The following is a 19042-nucleotide window of genomic DNA, read 5'->3' as shown; positions in this document are numbered from 1 at the left end:
ATGCTTGTGTAAGTATGTGCATAATGCATGTGTGTTCCTCAATGGTTCTCCATCTTATCTTTTGAGACAGGATCTTTCAATGAACCTGGAGCTCACCAATTAGCTGGCCTGGCTGGGCAATCTTCTCCACTTGTCGCTCCTCCCCAGTGCTGGTTAGGACATGGACCACCACTGTACCTAGTTATTATAGGGGTCCAGGAACTGAACTGAGCTCCTCATATTTGCTCAGCAAGTACTTTACTGACTGAACCATTTCCCCAGCCTCCATCGCTCTTGTGTTGCAAAGTGACCGAGCAGTTCTCAAGTGGGAACTTTGTAGACACAATGTCAAAAGTCTGTGCACACTGGGGAAAAGAGGTCCAAGAAACACCCTTGGGAACATTTTCGCTCATCTCCACACTAGGGAATGAGGTCTGTATGAAAAGAGGAAACAAAGGAACAGGAGGCCTGAAGTCTTCAGAAGGGTTATGTGGCAGATGGGGTGAGAACAACAGGGAAACTAAGGCTAGTTAGGGCTGATTACCAGGAGGACAGAGCTGCACTGAGGTCAGATCAGCAGTATGGGGAGGGATGTGTGAGCAAACAGTCCCAGCAAGGAGGGGCAGGCAGCAAGTGTACCAGATCCTTATGAGCTTAGGTATCCAAGAGGAGGTAGGCTGGAACCTCAGAGGAACATGTCAAGAGGACTATTCTACCCCCAAACCCTAGGAAGCACAAAATGTTATTTCTAGTATGAATCACTAATATAAAAATTTCCAATCATGTTAGCACTCACATACACACTGGCATGTGCAGTTGTGGAGGTAGAGGCAGTCAGTAGTGGTTCTGAGGAAATGCTCCGGAACTGCAAGTTAACCCAGGCCAGAGGGCACCCAGTGAGCACACCCCATGTGTGGCACAGACAACCCAGCAGCAATGATTCAGAAACCTCAGCTCTTCTCTATTGTCGTGTACTTTTCCTTTGTATTAACTTGTATTTGTTTCACCTTAAGTCGCCCCCAATCATGATGACATCTACTACTGATTATATTAAATCTAAAAGTGTTCTTAAACAAATGAAAACTACTCACTTCCATTCCTGAGAGTCCTGCTTCCAATTTTCAGGAGGAAATTAAATAATGTATAAATCAAATACTGGGCCCAAGCCCAGACAGCTGAACATCGTTTTGTCCTTTCAAGGCAAAGAGGAAGTGTCTGCTGAGGGAGGGATAAGCCAAAAGAAATAAAGCTTAACCTCAGCCCATGTGAAAGCGATCTCAGATAACTGGGGCATGTGCAAGTAGGTTAAAAATGAGACCACATACTAACACAGAACTTTCCAAGGAAGTGAAAGACTGTATCCGGATCTAACTCCCACCTTGAAAACAAAAACATACTGGGGGAAAAGGAGCCACCTTAGAAATTCTCCATAAAGATAGAGGGAAGGAAAGCCACAGGGAGGGAGGCAGAAAGCTACTCCCCTGAGCCCTTACTGCAGACTCACAAAGGATTTCACTATAATTGTAAACAATGTAAAAAGAATGAGCTGTGTCCATGTGTGTGCACATGTGAAGCCCAAGGGAGGGAAGAAGGAAGATCCAGTGTGTAGGTGAGGGTAGAGAATGGTGAAAAGCATTAGATTAGTGGATGGCAAAATGATTCTGTGACTTTTCCATGGGGCAGATCTGGCTTAGGGAAGAAACCAGCATCTCCTGTAGGCACTTAAATCTGCCCCTGCGAGTGTCACAGCTGAAGGGTAAGGATGCAAAGACCAAGTGTGATGTGTTCCCAAGAAACTTGATGACACTGAAATTTGAACTTCACATATTTTTTAACATGTGTACTGGCTAGTTTTGTGTGTCAGCTTGACACAAACTAGAGTCATCAGAGAGGAAGGAGCCTCAGTTGAGGAAATACCTCCATGAGATCGAGCTATAAGGCATTTTCTCAGTGATCAATAGGGGATGGCCCAGCCCATCGTGGGTGGTGCCATCCCCAGGCCGGTGGTCCTAGGTTCTTTAAGAAAGCAGGCTGAGCAAGCCATGTGGAGCAAGTCAATAAGCAGCACCCTCCATGGCCTCTGCATCAGCTCCAGGATCCAGCCCTGCTTGAGTTCATGTCCTGACTTCCTTTGGTGATGAACAGCAACGTGTTAAGTGTAAGCCAAATTAACCCTTTCCTCCCCAACTTGCTTTCTGGTCATAGTGTTTGACTGCAGCAATAGAAACCCTAACCATGACAATGTGTCACACAATCGTCTGTTGATTTTTCTCCACTTACTTAAAAATGTAAATGTGTTTCTAGCTTTTGGGCTTTACAAAAACAGGCTTTGGGCCATTTTTGTTCCTCAGACTGTAGTTACCTCACCAGGATGTAGTAAATCTTCCTATGAAGCTGGCTTGATCTTCATTTGGGATTCTGTATAAGAAAAATTGTTCTTTTAATTCTTCTAAAATTAGCTGAATGAAAAGATGGCAGTAACAGGAGGAAAGAATTATTTGAAAGATATGAGTTCCTCTCTAGCATCTCTACTCACTAACATAAACATCAAAGTGTATGGATGAAAGATTATGAAGTCAACTACTACTTAACCATTAACACCACGGCATCATTAAGGGACCAAGACTGACTTAAAATGCTCCTCCCTTGAGCAGAATCTCACATTGCTCCGGCATCCTCTGTAGCCCAGTGCTGGGTAGGAGTAATACCGTGTCCCACTCTACAGAAACCAGAGAGCTGGTGCCCAGAAAGATCTTCTTGAGCCCATGCTGTGCCAATTTCAGGGTGGTAAAACCTTTACAGACCACCTGACTTGGCTTTGGAAACCAAGCAAACATAAGACTGTGACACACCTATGTGATTATAGTTCTTAGGAAGCAAATAATTTTTGTATAGTGTCTCTGATTAAAAAACCCCAAACACTGTTTTTCTTACTCTGTCCAAGTAGAAAATCTTGTAAAGCACTCCACTAGGTGCCTCGAAACCGTGACACAGAAAACATGGTGTCATTCTTTCATCCCTTTCTCTTTCCTCTCTTCCTTCCCCAACCCTTTCTGTTCTGACCTTTCACTCATTTACTTTTAAACAATCCTAGTAATTGTTAGCTCCTAAACAAATGAGGCTGCCTTCTATAAGAAACTGTCCTCAGCTACTCCAGCTCTTCTTAAAAGACCAGCCTTATAGCCCTGTTTTGAGGGATAACAATGAAGAATGACTTTCCTGGGCTGTTTTTATAGCCACCACTCACGGCGTAGTGGTCCTCCGTGGGTGCAGTATACTTGCATTCCAGAAGAAGTAGACTATACATTAAAATAATAGCAAGTTCTTCCTCAGGAATGCAGTTCTCAGTTATGAGATAGCAATTACAGAAAGATAGGATTCTTTCCATTAGAATCAGCTCTGCAGTCATCTATCTGCTTTGTGGCACTAAGAAACCCAAAGGGCAGGGAAAAGTTGGCTTAATCAACTTACACTGAAGAGATAAAGCTGAATGAGAAGACTGGGAAACAGGCAGTGGAGATGAGGACAGGCTCAGAGAGACGTCTTTAACTCTCACCCACCCCTTACATTAAAAAAAAAAAGTGCTTTTTAGAGTAGTTTCAAGTCCACAGTTTAATCATTAAATACAGAATGCTCATATCTCCTCTGCCCTACACACACAGCAACCTTCATCACCTATCCTGCCCAATTAGTCTGCTGATTCTATCTGAGGCTATATTGACTGTCCTCCAGGCCCATGGCTTACATCAGGGTTCACTGTGTACCCTACTACACAGCATTAGCTTCATTGTTTCTATTAGTCATACTTTCTGGCCCTGTGCAAAACATCTAAGAGAAATCATTTCAAGAAGGGATTATTTGTTTTGTTGCCTAGTTTTGAAAGGTTCAGTCAATGGTGAGGCAGAATATCCTGGTGCTAAGGGCACCTGACTGGAGCCTACAAACCTCATGGTAGCCAGGAAGCAGAGAGACCTATAGGAATGGGCTAGAAACAACACAACCTCAGGTGATCTCCTTCTTCCAACCAGGCTCCACTCCCTATCCCTTCCCTCCCATGTCATCAGACTACAATCCTGCCCACAGATTAAAATCACAACCCAATCATCTCTCACTGATTGGCTCAAATGCCTGGGTACATCTGAGCTTGGAGTTGGGGGTATTTCACATTCAAACTGTCCAGTGTCCTGAAAAACACTTTTTCTCTGGCTTCTCACCCTTTCCTTCCTCTAACCTTTTCACTCTCTTTTCCTTTTATCTTTTCCAGAATGCCATATATTTGGAGTGTCTTCTGTGTATTTTCCTGGCATAATAACTCCTTACTGATAATGTATAATGACAGTGAAAGGTCTGTGTGTATCACAGGTTGCACGTCTGTTCACCTGCTAAAGGACACCTTTGTGGTTTCTCTCTTTACAGTGTTGTTTCTGCTTTGCCATCGGTGTTCAATCAAAGGGCATCCAGATATAGTCTTAAGAGTCTTAATGAGCTGGAGAGCAGGTCTGAGGAAGAAGCCCAGCAGCTAAGGGACTGGCCCACAGAACTGCTCTCTTCACAGCCTAATTGTCTGAGCCCGGCCTAACCAACACCTCATGGCATTCCTTTCTCCTTGCTGATAAGCCTGGCCGTCTAAAGGCCTACTAGTCTGAGTTCTGACTGTGTTATGGTCTAAGACAAGGGGGTCACAGTTATAGGTGGAACTAAGGTCGGTCATCATCTGATCTGACAGAAGGACTAGCCCAGTTTATCTGGACAGATTTCTATAATTAGAAAGGGCCCCTCTGAGCGGGAGAGATGTAAGAACAACGCCAGCCAAGCAAATGCGTGAGTGGGGGCGGGAGGGGGCCGATGACGACACGCTCAAGACAACAGCAAAAACAAACAAACAAACAATCCAAAATAGACTGTTCTATAACCTAGAGGAAGTAGCACAGGCTTGCAGATATATTGCATTTAGTTCAGTGGTACCCTGAACACCAACTTTCAACTTCCAGAATTACAGTATCAAAACACTTGTATTGTCTGAGGAGCTATTTTGTGTAACTTGTTATAGCAGGAATAGGAAACATTTATGTATGTGAGAATCTAACTTTATTAAATAAAAATAGTAGTATTTCTCAATAATGAGAATAAATAACAGCTATTTTGTATCAAGTATCCTACATATTATTTATAATCTTTAAAACCTGTGAAAGTATTATTACTGTAATTTTACAGTGTCAGCAATAACTCACCAAATTAAATGTATTACAGCTTGTAAACAGCAGAGAGAGGATCGGAATGCAGTGCATGAAATGCCACTGTCCCCACTTCCTCTAGCAGACAATAGACTAGCACAGAAATGCACTGTCGAGTGAGACGGTATGACTCAGCATCGTATGTCCTCTTGTATTCACCACTCTTAACTGTCTTTCTTACTCATTTTTTGACCCCAAAGAGATCAAAGTGATGCATGCTTAGAAGAGCAAACTAGGGGCTGGAGAGATGGCTCAGCTCTGGCTGCTCTTCCACAGGATATGGGCTACAGTCCCAGAACCAACATGGTGGCTCTCACAACTGTCTGTAACTCCAGCTACCGGGGATTCTGGCCTCTATGGGCACCCAGGTACACATGTGGTTCACAGACATACAAGTAGGCAAAACACAAGCACAGAAAACTTAAAAAGAAAGGTTCAAACAAACAGAACACGCTAAAAGGAAAGCTATAAGGATTGTGTGCAAACAGTGCCTGCAACCTCTTCTGCCAGTCTCAATATTTGGTTTCTTTGCAAATTAATGAGCACGAACTCTAGGGAAGAAGCAGAAACCTGCACAGAGTGCGGTTAATTTGTTTACATCTAACTGAAACACCTAACAGGTAAGAATGGAAACTGGAGGGGGTTAAAGAAATAACTATCCAAAGTTTCACCTGAACAAAAAATACTACACAGAAAGATGAACACAGTTCAACTAAAACACAAATAGTTTCCAGCACACTTGGATGTGAGGCAGATATCAGTACAACACAAAACAACAGCAACTAGCTCCGCCCCCCAGAGCTAGCCTGATTAGCTGTGCAGTAGTAGTGCATGAAAGGTGTTTTTATTCCTACCCATTAGAGAGTCACTTGCTTTAGGATTCTTCTTACTAAAAATTAAGATCATCAGTAAACCTGACTTTGACCACTGCTTCATATCAGTGCTGCCTGAACTCTGCTCAAACAAACAGGTTTACATTCTAATGATATCCTCTCATTACCAGACAGCCTCTTGAACATGGGCTATTTACTGGGAGTCTAATTAACATTTCCAGATTAAATCAGTATCTAAAGCTTTGGGCTAGAGAACTGGGTAACAGGATACACCAGGGCTTAACAAATCACAAATTCCTTTAAATAAGTGATCTGAACACTGCCCAAGCCAGCAATTATCCAAACTTGTTATAATTAATCATCAGAACTATAACCAAGGCAAAAGAAAGTGACTATGCTTTATTTTATTTTTTTAAAAACTCTGCAGCCTTGGTGAGTATCCAGAAGTCACAAAAGAATAACTAAAGATGCAAGGGTGTTCTATGTGGATGCCAAGTATCAGACAGGGCCCCAGTGTTGGTGGTGTAGTTTGCAGGAAGGCACTAAAAGGCAGTAGTGTGGTTAAGAGGTTGGGTCTAGTAGGAGATCACAAAATCAATGAAGGTGTGTCCATAACAGAAAGAGTAATGGCCTGCCTCTTCCTCTCTTTTGCCTCACGGTCATGAGGTAAAGGAGTTTGGCCTTGCCACGTTTCTGCCACGATTTCCTATCTCATTACAGGCCCAAAAGCGGTGTGGCCAAATAAACTGAAACTACCATGCTGTGAGCCCAAATAAACCTGTTTGTTAGGCTGAGCACCTCAGGTATTTGTAATGACAGAAAACTAATGTGAATGGCTGCAGATGTTCTAAAAAGAGTATTCTTCCCTTCTTTTTCATCATAGCCTTGAAGGAAGCAAATTACATAGCATGTTCACTCAAGACTGACGGAGATCACTGCATTGCGGTTTCTAATTTGCAATATTTGAAGTAGATATTAAAGTATGTGTGGCAAATCTTTTAGTCACAATCAACCTGTGGTCCTTATATTCCTTCTGTGGCTTTTGTCATCTTCCATTGTGCTTTCACTCAGAGATAGGTATTTTTCTGCTGCAATGTATAGAATGGGATGCCTATCATCTATGTAGTTCATTGTTTATTTAAATATCAGGCAATGTTTTATCATATTTTTCATGTATGGGTGTCTGTGAAAGGGTTGTTGTTCTTGGTTTTGTTTTTCATATTTTCACAAGTTCCCTTAAGATGCTGTTTGTTATCCAGCCTAGGCTAGATGTCAGTAATTAGTCTGGGATACATTTGAAGTCATGATCCTCATGTGTCAGCCTCCTGAGTAGAAGTCCAAGGGTAGATGATGTTTCTTCAGTGTTTGCTGTTCTGTCAACATGTTTTAAAAATGTTAATGTTCTTTAATCCCAGCACTCGGGAGGCAGAGGCAGGAGGATCTCTGTGAGTTTGAGGCCAGCCTGGGCTACAGAGTGAGTTCCAGGAAAGGCACAAAGCTACACAGAGGAACCCTGTCTCGAAAAACCAAAAATGTTAATGTTAAAATGCCTAAGAAAGGAGAATAAAAGAATCATTAAATAAAAAAAAAATTTTTAATTAATTTATTTTTTAAGACAGGATCTCTCTACAGAGTCCTGGTACTTACTACGTAGACCAGGCTCATCTTGGACTCACAGATATCTGCCTGCCTCTGCCTCTCAAGTGCTGGGATTAAAGGTGTGTACTACCACATCTGTCAAAATCATAATTTTTAATGAGAAACTTACACAAAAAAGAAACTGCATCCATCCATTCATCATCAAGCATCCACGAAGTACAAAATATGGGCCAGACTTTCAGTCTTGTCTCCTCTTCCTTTTAAAGACAAGGTCTTGTATCCAGTTCCAAACTTGCTATGTAGACAAAGAAGATACCCTGAGCTCACAAGCCTCTTGCTGGGAGTCTAAGTGTTGAGCCACCATGACTGGTTTATGTGGTGCTAGGGAGGACACAGAGCTTCTAGCATGCTAAGCAAGCACTCCACCACACTGAATTACAGCCCCACTACTTCTTTTGATCAAGTAATTTTCTTTGAAGATTCTGAGGTATTAACATTGTATTACAAAGACATTAGGTCTGGAATGTGGAAATGGTTCTCAGATGACTGCAGAAGGTCAATCATTAAAATAATTAGTCAATTTTTAAACCTTCTTTGTGATATATATGACTAGACTGCATAACAGGCAAGAAAACAAGGACAAGCTAAAGCATGAGTTTAAATTCAACAGAAGCATTACATGGACAAGGTCTCTAGCACAGGGGGTCCAGAGGAACTAGTTATTAAATAAAGCCAAAGTCTGGCTTTCACAGTATATCCACTCCTAATTAACTGTAGAGAAACACAGTATACATTTGCTTGAACAACTCCCACTAGTAGATTGCCACCAACATACACAGGACTGCTTTCTCTTCTCTTCCTGGAATAAATCTATACATCGACTAACATTCAATAGATTGGATATTTACAAAGGAATGGGGAAAATGAAACAAAATGTTTGGACAGCTGGGGATATAAGCTCAGCAGAATGCTTGTCTATTGTGTGTAAAGCCATAAATACAATCCCTAAGGCCACATGCATGCATATAAAGACATATACACAGATGCATACACACAGACACAGGCATAGATCTGTACATATACATGTATATACACAGAGTATGAAAATCATCTCTAAGATGACTCACAGGTACTCCAGACTCAGAATGATTATCCTTCTAGTTTTGACTTCTGGCTATTATTAAAAAGAGGGATGGGGGGCGGTTAAAAAAAAAAGAGGGATCAGCCTCTCTATGTATTGTACTACGCACAATACAAAATAAACATCTCAAGGATGGATTCAGTATTAATATGGATTTAGTATTAATATGGTCAAACAAGACTTGATGGAATAGACTTTCAAGTTGAGAGGAGACAACTAACTCCAATCCTGACTCCCTTCAACCTTCCATCCTCTACCTGTGAAATCATCTATATTTACAATAAATTTTCTTTCATAATATGAAATAGAGCCACACGCTTTCAGCTGAAAGCAAATCCTTCTTTTTGAAAATGACCCTAATCCTGTGATCTTTACCAGTTATCCTTTTCCTCGGATACTTCATTCATTCTCTATGTTGTCCTACTCCTCCTTAGTCTATAAGCTGCTACTATTACCCCTGTGGCTCCTACTTGAACTTTTCCTCTTAATTTTTAAAAAAATTAGCTGAAAATTTCAATTTTTTGTTTATGTGTGTGTATGCATGTAGTCCATGTTCATGTGTGAGTGTGAAGGCCAAAGGTCAATGTTGGGTATCTTTTAAGACAGGGTTTCTCACTGAGCCTGATGCTAGATGGTTGGTCAGCGCGTGCCAGGGCTCCTCCTGCCATCCCCCCTCTCCTGTACTCCTCCGTCCCTCTGCCCTGCCTAAAGCCACAGTTAGAGAGTCATATGACCATGTGTCCAGCTTTGCATATGAGTGCTGGCATCTCAGCTCAGATCCTCACTCTCAGGCAGCAGGTGTTTACTAACAGAGCCATTTCCCTAAGCCTGCCAACAGCCATTTCTCTCTCTCACTGGTTCTACTCCCTCATCAGCTTTCCATGGCAAATAACCCATTGTTCTGGCATCTCTAACATCTAAGTGTTTCTACTGCAAACCCACGTTTCACTTTCACTTCACATAATGGCCACTCAGGGCTTTCATGCCTTGCTATCATGACTAGGTACTGCATATAAAGATAACTTGTAAGTTCAGGAAAGAGAATACATACACATTGAATCAATTAGATAGGGCTTGTCTGACACATTCTTTCTTGCTCAGATATGCCCTTAAAGACAGTATTCTACAAATTCTTATCTGTAAGGTATAATTTTGTCCCTTAAGAATATTTAGAAGAGGGGCTGAAGAGATGGCTCAGAGGTTAAGAGCACTGGCTGCTCTTCCAGAGGTCCCGAGTTCAATTCTTGGTAACCACATGGTAGCTTACAACTATCTATAGTGAGATCTAATGCCCTCTTCTGTCATGCTGGTATACATGCAGGCAGAACACTGTATACATAATGAATAATGTAGAATATAATAATAATAATAATAATAATAATACATAATAAATCAATCTTAACAACAACAACAAAAACTGCAGAGATCTCATGCTAGCAACTTAACTCTAGAAATCTTTAGAACAAAAAGAAGTAAGCACACCCAAGAGGAGTAGACGGCAGGAAATAATCAAACTGAGGGCTGAAATCAATAAAATAGATAATACAAAAAAAAAAAAAGAAACAAAGAGTAGGTTATATGAGAAAAATCTACAAAACAGAAAAACTCTTATCCAAACTCACTAAAAGATGGAGAGAATATCCAATAATAAAATCAGAAACAAAAAGGAGGTCATAACAGACACCAAAGAAATCCAGAAAATCATAGGACACACTTTAAAAACCTGTACTCTAATAAATTGGAAAATCTAAAACAAATGGATAATTTTCTCAATAGATACCACTTACCAAAGTTAAATCAAGATCAGATAAACAATTTAAATAGATATATAACCCTAGTGAATTAGAAGCAGTCATTAAATGTCTCCCAAGCCAAAAAAAAAAAAGAAAAAAAAAAAAAAAGCCCAGGACCAAATGGTTTTAGACGAATTCTACCAGACTTTCAAAGAGTTAATGCCAATACTCCTCAAATTATTCCACAAAATAGAAACAGAAGGGACATTGCCCAATTCATTTTATGAGGCCACAATTACCATGATACCCAAACCACAAAAAAGACTCAACAAAGAAAGAATTACAGACCAATTTACCTTATGAACACAGATGCAAAAATTCTCAATAAAATACTTGCAAACAGAATCCAAGAACACATCAAAAGATCATCCAGTATGATCAGGTAGGCTTCATCCCAGAGATGCAGGGATGGTTCAACATAGTGAAATCAGTAAATGTAATCCACCATATAAATAAACTGAAAGAAAACAAAAAAACCCACATGATCATCTCATTAGATACTGAAAAAGCCTTTGACAAAATCCGACCCCCTTCATGATAAAAGTCCTGGAGAGCTTAGGGATACAAAAAACATACCTAAACATAATAAAGGCAATTCACAGCAAGCCTCTAGCCAACATCAAATTAAATGGAGAGAAATTCAAAAGTTTCCACTAAAATCAGGAACAAGACAAGGCTGTCCACACTCTGCATTATCTTTTCAATATAGTACTTAGAGCAGTAAGATAACCAGAGGAGATAAAAGGGATACAAATTGGAAAGGAAGAAGTCAAAGTATCATTATTTGCAAATGTTATGATAGCGTACATAAGTGACCCTAAAAATTCCACTAGGGAACACCTACATTTGATATACACTTTCAACAAAGTGGCTGGATACAATATTAACTCAAGAAAATCAGTAGCCCTCCTACATACAAATGACAAACAGATTGAGAAAGAAATCAATGAAACAACATTGTTCACAATAGCCTCAAATAATATAAAATACCTTGGCGTAATGCTAACCAAACAAGTGAAAGACTTGTATGATAAAAACTTCAAGTCTCTGAAGGAAGAAATTGAAGAAGATATCAGAAAATGGAAAGATCTTCCACTGATCATTAGAATTAACAGTAAAATTGGCTATCATACCAAAAGCAATCTACAGATCCAACGAAATCTCCATCAAAACTCCAACACTTCTTTACAGACCTTGAAAAGACAATTCTAACTTCATGCGGAAACACAAAAACCCATGACAGCTAAAATAATCCTGAAAAATAAAAGAACTGCTTGAGGTATCTTTGATTTCAAGTTGTGCTACAGAGCTATAGTAATAAAAACTGCATAGTACTGGCATAAATATAGGCACATTGATCAACAGAATTGAAGACCCAGACATAAATTCACATATGTATACACCTGATTTTTTCATAAAGAAGCCAGAAATACACACTGGAAAAAAGAAAGTATCTTCAACAAATGGTGCTGGTCAAACTGGATGGCTGTATGTAGAAGGATGTAAATGGATCCATATTTATCAATCTGTCCAAGTGGATCAAAGACTTCTACATAAAATTCAGATACACTGAACCTGATGGAAGGGAAAGGAGGAATAGCCTTGAACGCATTGGCACAGGAGACAACTATCTGAACAGCAAACACCGACAGCACAGGCACTAAGATCAATGATTAATAAATGGGACTTCATGAAACTGAAAAGCTTCTGTAAGGCAAAGGACACTATCAATTAGACAAAGAGGCAGCTTAGTGAATGGAAAAAGATTTTTACCAAACTCCACAATGAACAGAGGTTTAACATTCAAAATATATAAAGAACTCAATAAATTAGATATCAAAAACACCAAATAATCCATTTAAAAATAGGGTACAGATTTATCTAAATAGAGAAATCTTAATAGAGGAAACTCAAATGGCTGAAAAACACTTGAAATGTTTAATATTCTTAGCCATCAGGGAAATGCAAATCAAAATTACTTTGAGATTCCATCTTACACTTGTCAGAATGTTAAGATCAAAACCACAAATGTCAGCTCTTGCTGGTGAGGATGTAGAGCAATGTGAATACCCCTCCCTTGCTGGTGGGAGTGCAAACTTGTACAACTACTATGGAAATCAAAATGGTGGTTCCTCAGAAAATTGGGACTTGATCTACCTCAAGACATAACTATAACACTCTTAGGTCTAATAGGCAGAAACTGGAAACAACCTACATATCCTTCAAATGAAGAATGGATAAAGAAAATGTGGCACATTTACACAATGGATTATTTCTCAGCTGTTAAAAAATTAACATCATAAAGTTTGCAGGCAAATGGATACAACTAGAAAAAAATGACTGAGGTAACTGAGACTCAGAAAGACAAATATGGTATGTACTCACTTATAAGTAGATTACCAGCTGTTAAGTAAATGATAATCAAGCTACAACCCACAGACCCAGAGGGGTTAGGCAAAGAGGAGGACTGGGGTGGGGAGAGATACACATGGATCTCACTGGGAATAGGAAATGGAATAAATTTTGCAGGTAGACTGGGTGTAGGTGGGGATAGGGGTGGAAAGGATCAGATGGGGAGGGGTGGAGGGAGTGAGTATGGGGAGACTGCTGGAATTGGGGAGCATTTGGGGGTGATGTGAATATCTTCCTGGAATCTATGAGGGAGACCCTAGTGAGGACTCCTAGTAATGGAGGATATAGAATCTGAACTGGCCGTTTTTTATAGCCTTACCGGAATTTTTTTTTTAATTTTTTTTTTTTTATTTTTATTTTGCAATACAATTCAGTTCTACATATCAGCCACGGATTCCCTTGTTCTCCCCCCTCCCGCCCCCCTCACTTTTCCCCCAGCCCACCCTCCATTCCCACCTCCTCCAGGGCAAAGCCTTCCCCGCGGACTGAGATCAACCTGGTAGACTCAGTCCAGGTAGGTCCAGTCCCCTCCTCCCAGGCTGAGCCAAGCGATCCTGCATAGGCCCCAGGTTTCAAACAGCTGACTTATGCAATGAGCACAGGACCCGGTCCCACTGCCTGGATGCCTCCCAAATAGATCAAGCCAATCAACTGTCTCACCCATCTTACCTGAAATTTTTAAGAGTTATAACTTTGAGCAAGTGCCTATACTTTAACCTGAAGCTTGATCAAAGTACAATGAGAACAGTGAATCATAGTTTCAGATGTTACTATCTATGTTAAAATGAAAAGTGGAAGTACAGATTAACGTTTCAGCTGAGTATATAACATTTAGAATACCATGAAAAGTTGAACACATAGGAAAAACAACAACTACCAGTATATTCTTTTCTTTCAGTCTTTCTTGGGCTGAATATTTGGAGAGACACCTGTGAAAATAACTATGAGAAATTTTATAACAAAGCAGCCTTCTGTCCTAGCATCAGCCTGGGTTCTTTAGGGATCTCCACAGGACCCTCTTGGCCAACAACCCAAATGAATGCAACTGAGTCTCACCACTGGAAGCTTTGCCTGGCTACAAAAGATGGCCAGTTCGGACAATGACACCCTCCTTCCCCCCAATAACCACAGACTAACAAAAACCCAACTACCAGTCATGAGAGAGCTCCTCTCAAGTGGTCAGAGTATCCAAATGGCTCCTACAACAATATAGGGCCTTTGAGGGCCTTTGGATGCCTCTCAGAGGTTGAAGGTAAGCCCCTATTGCTGAAGACACCACACACTTAGGAAATAAGACTTGGTTCATTAGAGTTCTATCTAACATGAAAGTCTCCTTTCTATTGTATAGCCTCCCCTGTACCAGAAAATACTATGTCAGCTGCCAAGGGAGGGCAGTAATTAATAGTCCTACCTAGTTGTGGTAACTATAAACCAGTACAATGACCAGCATGGCAAAACATCCACTAAGGTACAATAGAGGCACTCTGGTAACCACCAGCTGTCTAAGTAGACTTAAATCTTTAAGGCCCCCTTAACAGGAAGGAAATCATGCCTGGCACTAGAAACATAGCCAACTCTCCAGGGCTAGTAAGGTCATGGATCTTAGAAGAGAATTTACTACGACCACTTTGCTAGATCAGTATAATTCCTTAACTACATTCTAAAGTTTATCCTTATACCCACAAGTAAGTGTAGCCATTAAATCTTGTCGAAGGATCGCCTCTTTACAGCAAATGGAGACCACTGTAGAAAACCACAACTGGACACCATGCAAAGATCAACAAAATGTAGGGAGCCCAGTCCTAACAGACACATCTTGTAATGGACATAGATCCTGCATCTATGGCTCGGGGAACATCATGTAAGCATTAAAGAATGATGAATAGTGGTATCTATTTTAGGCTGGAGATGAACACAGATGGCTTTCTGGGAGGGAAGATGTATGTGTGTGTGTGTGGGGGGGACGGCGCCGGGAGGGGGATTCAAAATCAGAGTTCCACGAAGCTGCAATGTCTCTAAATATCCCTGTGTTCCTCACCCAATAAAAAAAATTAACCATATGTGGATCAGGGTGGTGGTACACATCATTTAAAATGTTACAGAAAAACATCAGCTATCATGATGCTCATCCACAGTGAAGAAAGAAATGCAGACTGCCTTAAAAGTAAGGCCAGCAGAAGTTTCAACCTTTAATGTGCTCATGTAAGTGAAAGCTATCTTCTTAAGGCAGCAACTGAACTCTGAAAATCCTAAACAAAGCTTCTTTATTAGAGAAGCAATGAAAGTCATTATCAAGCCTCCAGAGAAGAGGGAAGAATGCTGGGGTGGGGAGGCTGTTAGGGTGTCACACACTTATTACAGGTTTGTAGAGACCTAGCAGCTTCAGGCACCACAGAAGGTGACAAGGACTTTTTACTTGATGAATGTCTGAGTTATTAAACAACACACTGTGTATATTAAGTGAACTTTAGCTCTAGTTCCAAAAGTTGTAAGCATTATCAGTAGAGTTCCAGCTAGAACCAAATAAAGCACAACGTGTCACATCAGCACAAGAAGGCAATCGAATCCCAGCAGTTAGAGCATGTTTTTATACCTTCTGGATGCCGTTTCTCTTTTGCTTCTTGGCTACTAAGTCTGCTTTCCCCCTCTTTTGCTCATGGAGACAACGAAGAATCCTGTATAAGGCCTTCTAATATGGGCACAGTAATCAAGGAAAATGAGTTTTGCTTCTTTATACACATAGAGATACAGTCTATCACATGTTTAAAGGCCACTCTGGTGGTTCATGCATGTAGTCCCAGCTCTTAGAAGGCTAAGGTAGAAGGATCAAGTATTTAATTGAGTCCAACCTCGGATAATGAGACCCCTGTGTCCCACCCCTAGAAAGAGTCTGTAAGAGATGCTGTCACTAATACTTCTCAATTCTCTTTTAGGTTTCAGTAAGTAGAAGATAAAGTACTTCCTTAAATACCAGCAACACTTTTTCTTTCTTATTTACTATTACTATTTCTAAAAAAAGAGACTGGCCTCAAACTCAATAGGTACTTGAATTCATGTTCTTCCTGCCTCATTCTCTTGAATATTAGGATTGTAAGTGTGCATCACCACACTTGGCTTGACCTTATTATCTTAAAACAGGGCATAGCTAGGATTTCTGTAGACAATTCCCCTAGCATTAGCTTTGACACTATTACAAAAACAAGTAATGCATAATAGAAGCATCAAATACTGGACAGAAAACATTGTATACATGTAACAATAATTATCAAAAAGGTCATGAATTCAAGAAGGGGGAAGCTGGAGGACTTAGAGGGGAGAGAGGGAGAGATGAAAATGATATAAACACTCCTGTAGGAAATTTGAAGAAAGTAATAAGAAGAATTCAAATTAAAAACAAGACTATGAGAATTCTAATGGTTCTCAGGGATGATTTTGTTCAAGACAGAGAAGTTGAAATATAGAGTGTTAAGAGTAAACCAGGCCTTAACAGGTACAAGTCAGCAGAGCTTAGAGTGTCAGCTTCCATTGTGTCACCAAAAGGTGACACAACATGGTTCTTGGCTCTAGCCCCCCACCCGCTCCACTTCCTCTCTATAATGTACCTAATTTAAAATCCTCTTTCTGTTGCCCACTAGAACAATTATTCTGTATTTTAAAACATGGCTGCTCTTGTGCAGGATGTGATCTATACACAAAGCATCACATTTGCCTAATTTAGAGACCCAGTGATATAGGTAGGTAGAAATGCTTGCTCTATACAGTAGCATAATGTTAGAAGGGAAAAGAAGGAGGTGTGAAGGTTTACTTCTCAGGTAATAGTTCTTCAGGTGAAAATCAGTTTCCTTGACATTAAAAGCTCTAAATTATCACATTTATAAATGAAGAAAAAAGCTATGGGGTAACTACAGTGATACTAAAATTAATTTCCCCTTTGAGAAAGACTAGATAATAAAGGAAGCCAGACTGGGCTAGAATCTGTACATTATATATTCCTGATAAAGAACTGGAATATGAAATACAAAGTCTAAAACTCAACAAGATAAGAAATCTCATTTAAAAAACAGGCAAAATCTCTGAAGTGACACCTCACCTAAAGACACACAGATGGGAAGCAGGCAAATGCAAAGATGTTCCACAGCGTGTCACTGGAGAAAGACAGCCAACAACGCCATAGCACTAATCAGACACTTACAATCCAAGTCACCACAACAGCAAAGCTGTCAAGACCTGGAGCAAAAGCAGCAATCACTGCTGCTGAAAATGTAAAATGGTGCAGAAATTTTGGAAGACAGTTCATCAGGAAACAACCGCCCTCCTCTATCATATAACCCAGGGACTCCTTAGCATCCATTCCCAAGAGTCCAAACTGTAGGTTCAAGAACAGGCCCATACACAAGCATTCAGAGCAACTTTATTTGCCTGTGTCCAAACCTGGAAGCAACCAAGTTGTCCTCCAATATGCCAATGGACAGTCAAACTGGTATAGCTAGATAATAAGATGATAGCTACCCACAAATAACACAGAAGATCTTCAAGTGCAAGCTACTAAGTAAAAAGATTCTAATGATGACATCATACAAATGGTGGCGCCACCGACATTTAAAGCCAAAAAATGAGAACTAAAATTGTTGTCTGGGATTGGGGCAGGTGAAGGACGACGAATAGGCATAATGCAGGATTCTCACAGCAGCAAAGCTGCTCTATATGGTGCACCTGTCAAGATCCTAAGGACCTACAACACCAATAATGCTCACCAACTGTAATAAACATAACACAGATTGAAAAACTTACAACTAGGGAAAGGTGGGAGATTAGAGGTTCTCCATTCATTTTGTGGTAAGCCTGAATATACAGCCAATGCTACCCACTAATGATCCATCTTTAAAGTAAGACAGAATGAACACCCCTAATGTTCCAGTGTGACAAATGTTTTAGAGATAGGAATCTCTTACAGAAATTTCAAATTACAAAAGCATATCGGTGGGAAAAAAAGGGGTGTGTGTGGATAATTTCTTGTCCTTTGCTGATAATAAATAGCATGGTGAGAGTTGGAATCTGGTGCTCTTGTTCCCAGTTAGTGTTTTATTCAGAGGCTGTAGGTAGAACCTTTAAGAGGTGGGAGCTTCTCTAGGGGAAGCAGGTCACTGGAAGACCCAGCCTCTCCCTCTAGTCACTCTGCTCTCTCTGTAAAACCATGAGCTACAATAAATATTTCCCTGCATAAGTTGATTCTGACCGGTATCGCAGTCACAGTGGCACAAAAGGTTAACTATTACAGAAAAATCAGTAACAGAGAAGCGGGGTTGTGATGGTCACTAAACCTGACCACGGTTCTTCGGCCTTTAGAATTAACCTGCAGGAAAAATTTACAACTGTTTTTACATGTGGACTAGAGAAGCCTCCAGAGCTTAATGGGCCATTTCTGGTGGGAGCTTGTTAGAGCAGAATGTTAAAGAAATATGGACAGTAAACACTGCTCATGAAGTGTCTGGTGGGAACTGGATTAGAGGTCCAGGGATGTTATATTCTGGCTAGTAATTTGTGTTTTGCCTGTGTCCTGAAAATCTGAATGAGGCCGAATTAAACAATAATGAACTAACTGACATGGGAGAAGAAAATTCAAGCCCACAGAATAGTTATTGTTTGCAGCTTCTACGAAGGTTTACTGTTAATATCAGAAGTAAACAGATGTGGGGGAAAACAATTCTATTTGGTTAGACAAACATCATGAAAGCATTTAAAGTTGTGTCAAAGCAACTGTGGACAAAGTGCCTTGAAAGCTAGATACGCATTAAACATTTCAGGATGGTAAAGTAGAAAATTCATTTAGGAAACTGCTTTAAAAAGACAGCACTTTGCCTGGTGGTGGCGGTGGTGGTGCTGCACGGCAGCGGCGGTGGTGGCGGCAGCGCACGCCTTTAATCCCAGCACTCAGGAGGCAGAAGCAGGCAGATCTCTGTGAATTCGAGTCCAGCCTGGTCTACAGAGTGAGTTCCAGGATAACCAAAGCTACACAGAGAAATCCTGTCTCAAAAAAAAAAAAAAAAAAAA

At 40.4% G+C, this 19042-nt stretch overlaps 1 protein-coding gene across 5 annotated transcripts in view; it reads right to left on the bottom strand.

Moving 5' to 3' along the window:
- Afg2a (AFG2 AAA ATPase homolog A) overlaps positions 1-19042 on the bottom strand; it is a 169863-nt gene that overhangs the window by 13873 nt on the left and 136948 nt on the right. The window contains exons 16-17 of one of the 5 annotated variants that reach the window (XR_009379765.1): positions 2342-2397; positions 1071-1197 (exon numbers count right to left, since the gene is read on the bottom strand). The exons of 3 other annotated variants lie outside the window; for them this stretch is intronic. Coding sequence is in view for 1 of the 2 variants with exons in the window: in XM_059265261.1 (XP_059121244.1) it covers positions 2386-2397 (12 nt within the window). In the remaining variant the exon portion in view is untranslated. The remainder of the gene's footprint in view (positions 1-1070; positions 1198-2341; positions 2398-19042) is intronic. One more of the 5 variants, XM_059265261.1, reaches the window with a different exon arrangement.

The sequence above is a fragment of the Peromyscus eremicus genome, chromosome 6 (assembly GCF_949786415.1).
Source record: "Peromyscus eremicus chromosome 6, PerEre_H2_v1, whole genome shotgun sequence".
Lineage (NCBI taxonomy): Eukaryota > Metazoa > Chordata > Mammalia > Rodentia > Cricetidae > Peromyscus > Peromyscus eremicus.
This window is presented reverse-complemented; position numbering and strand designations above follow the sequence as displayed.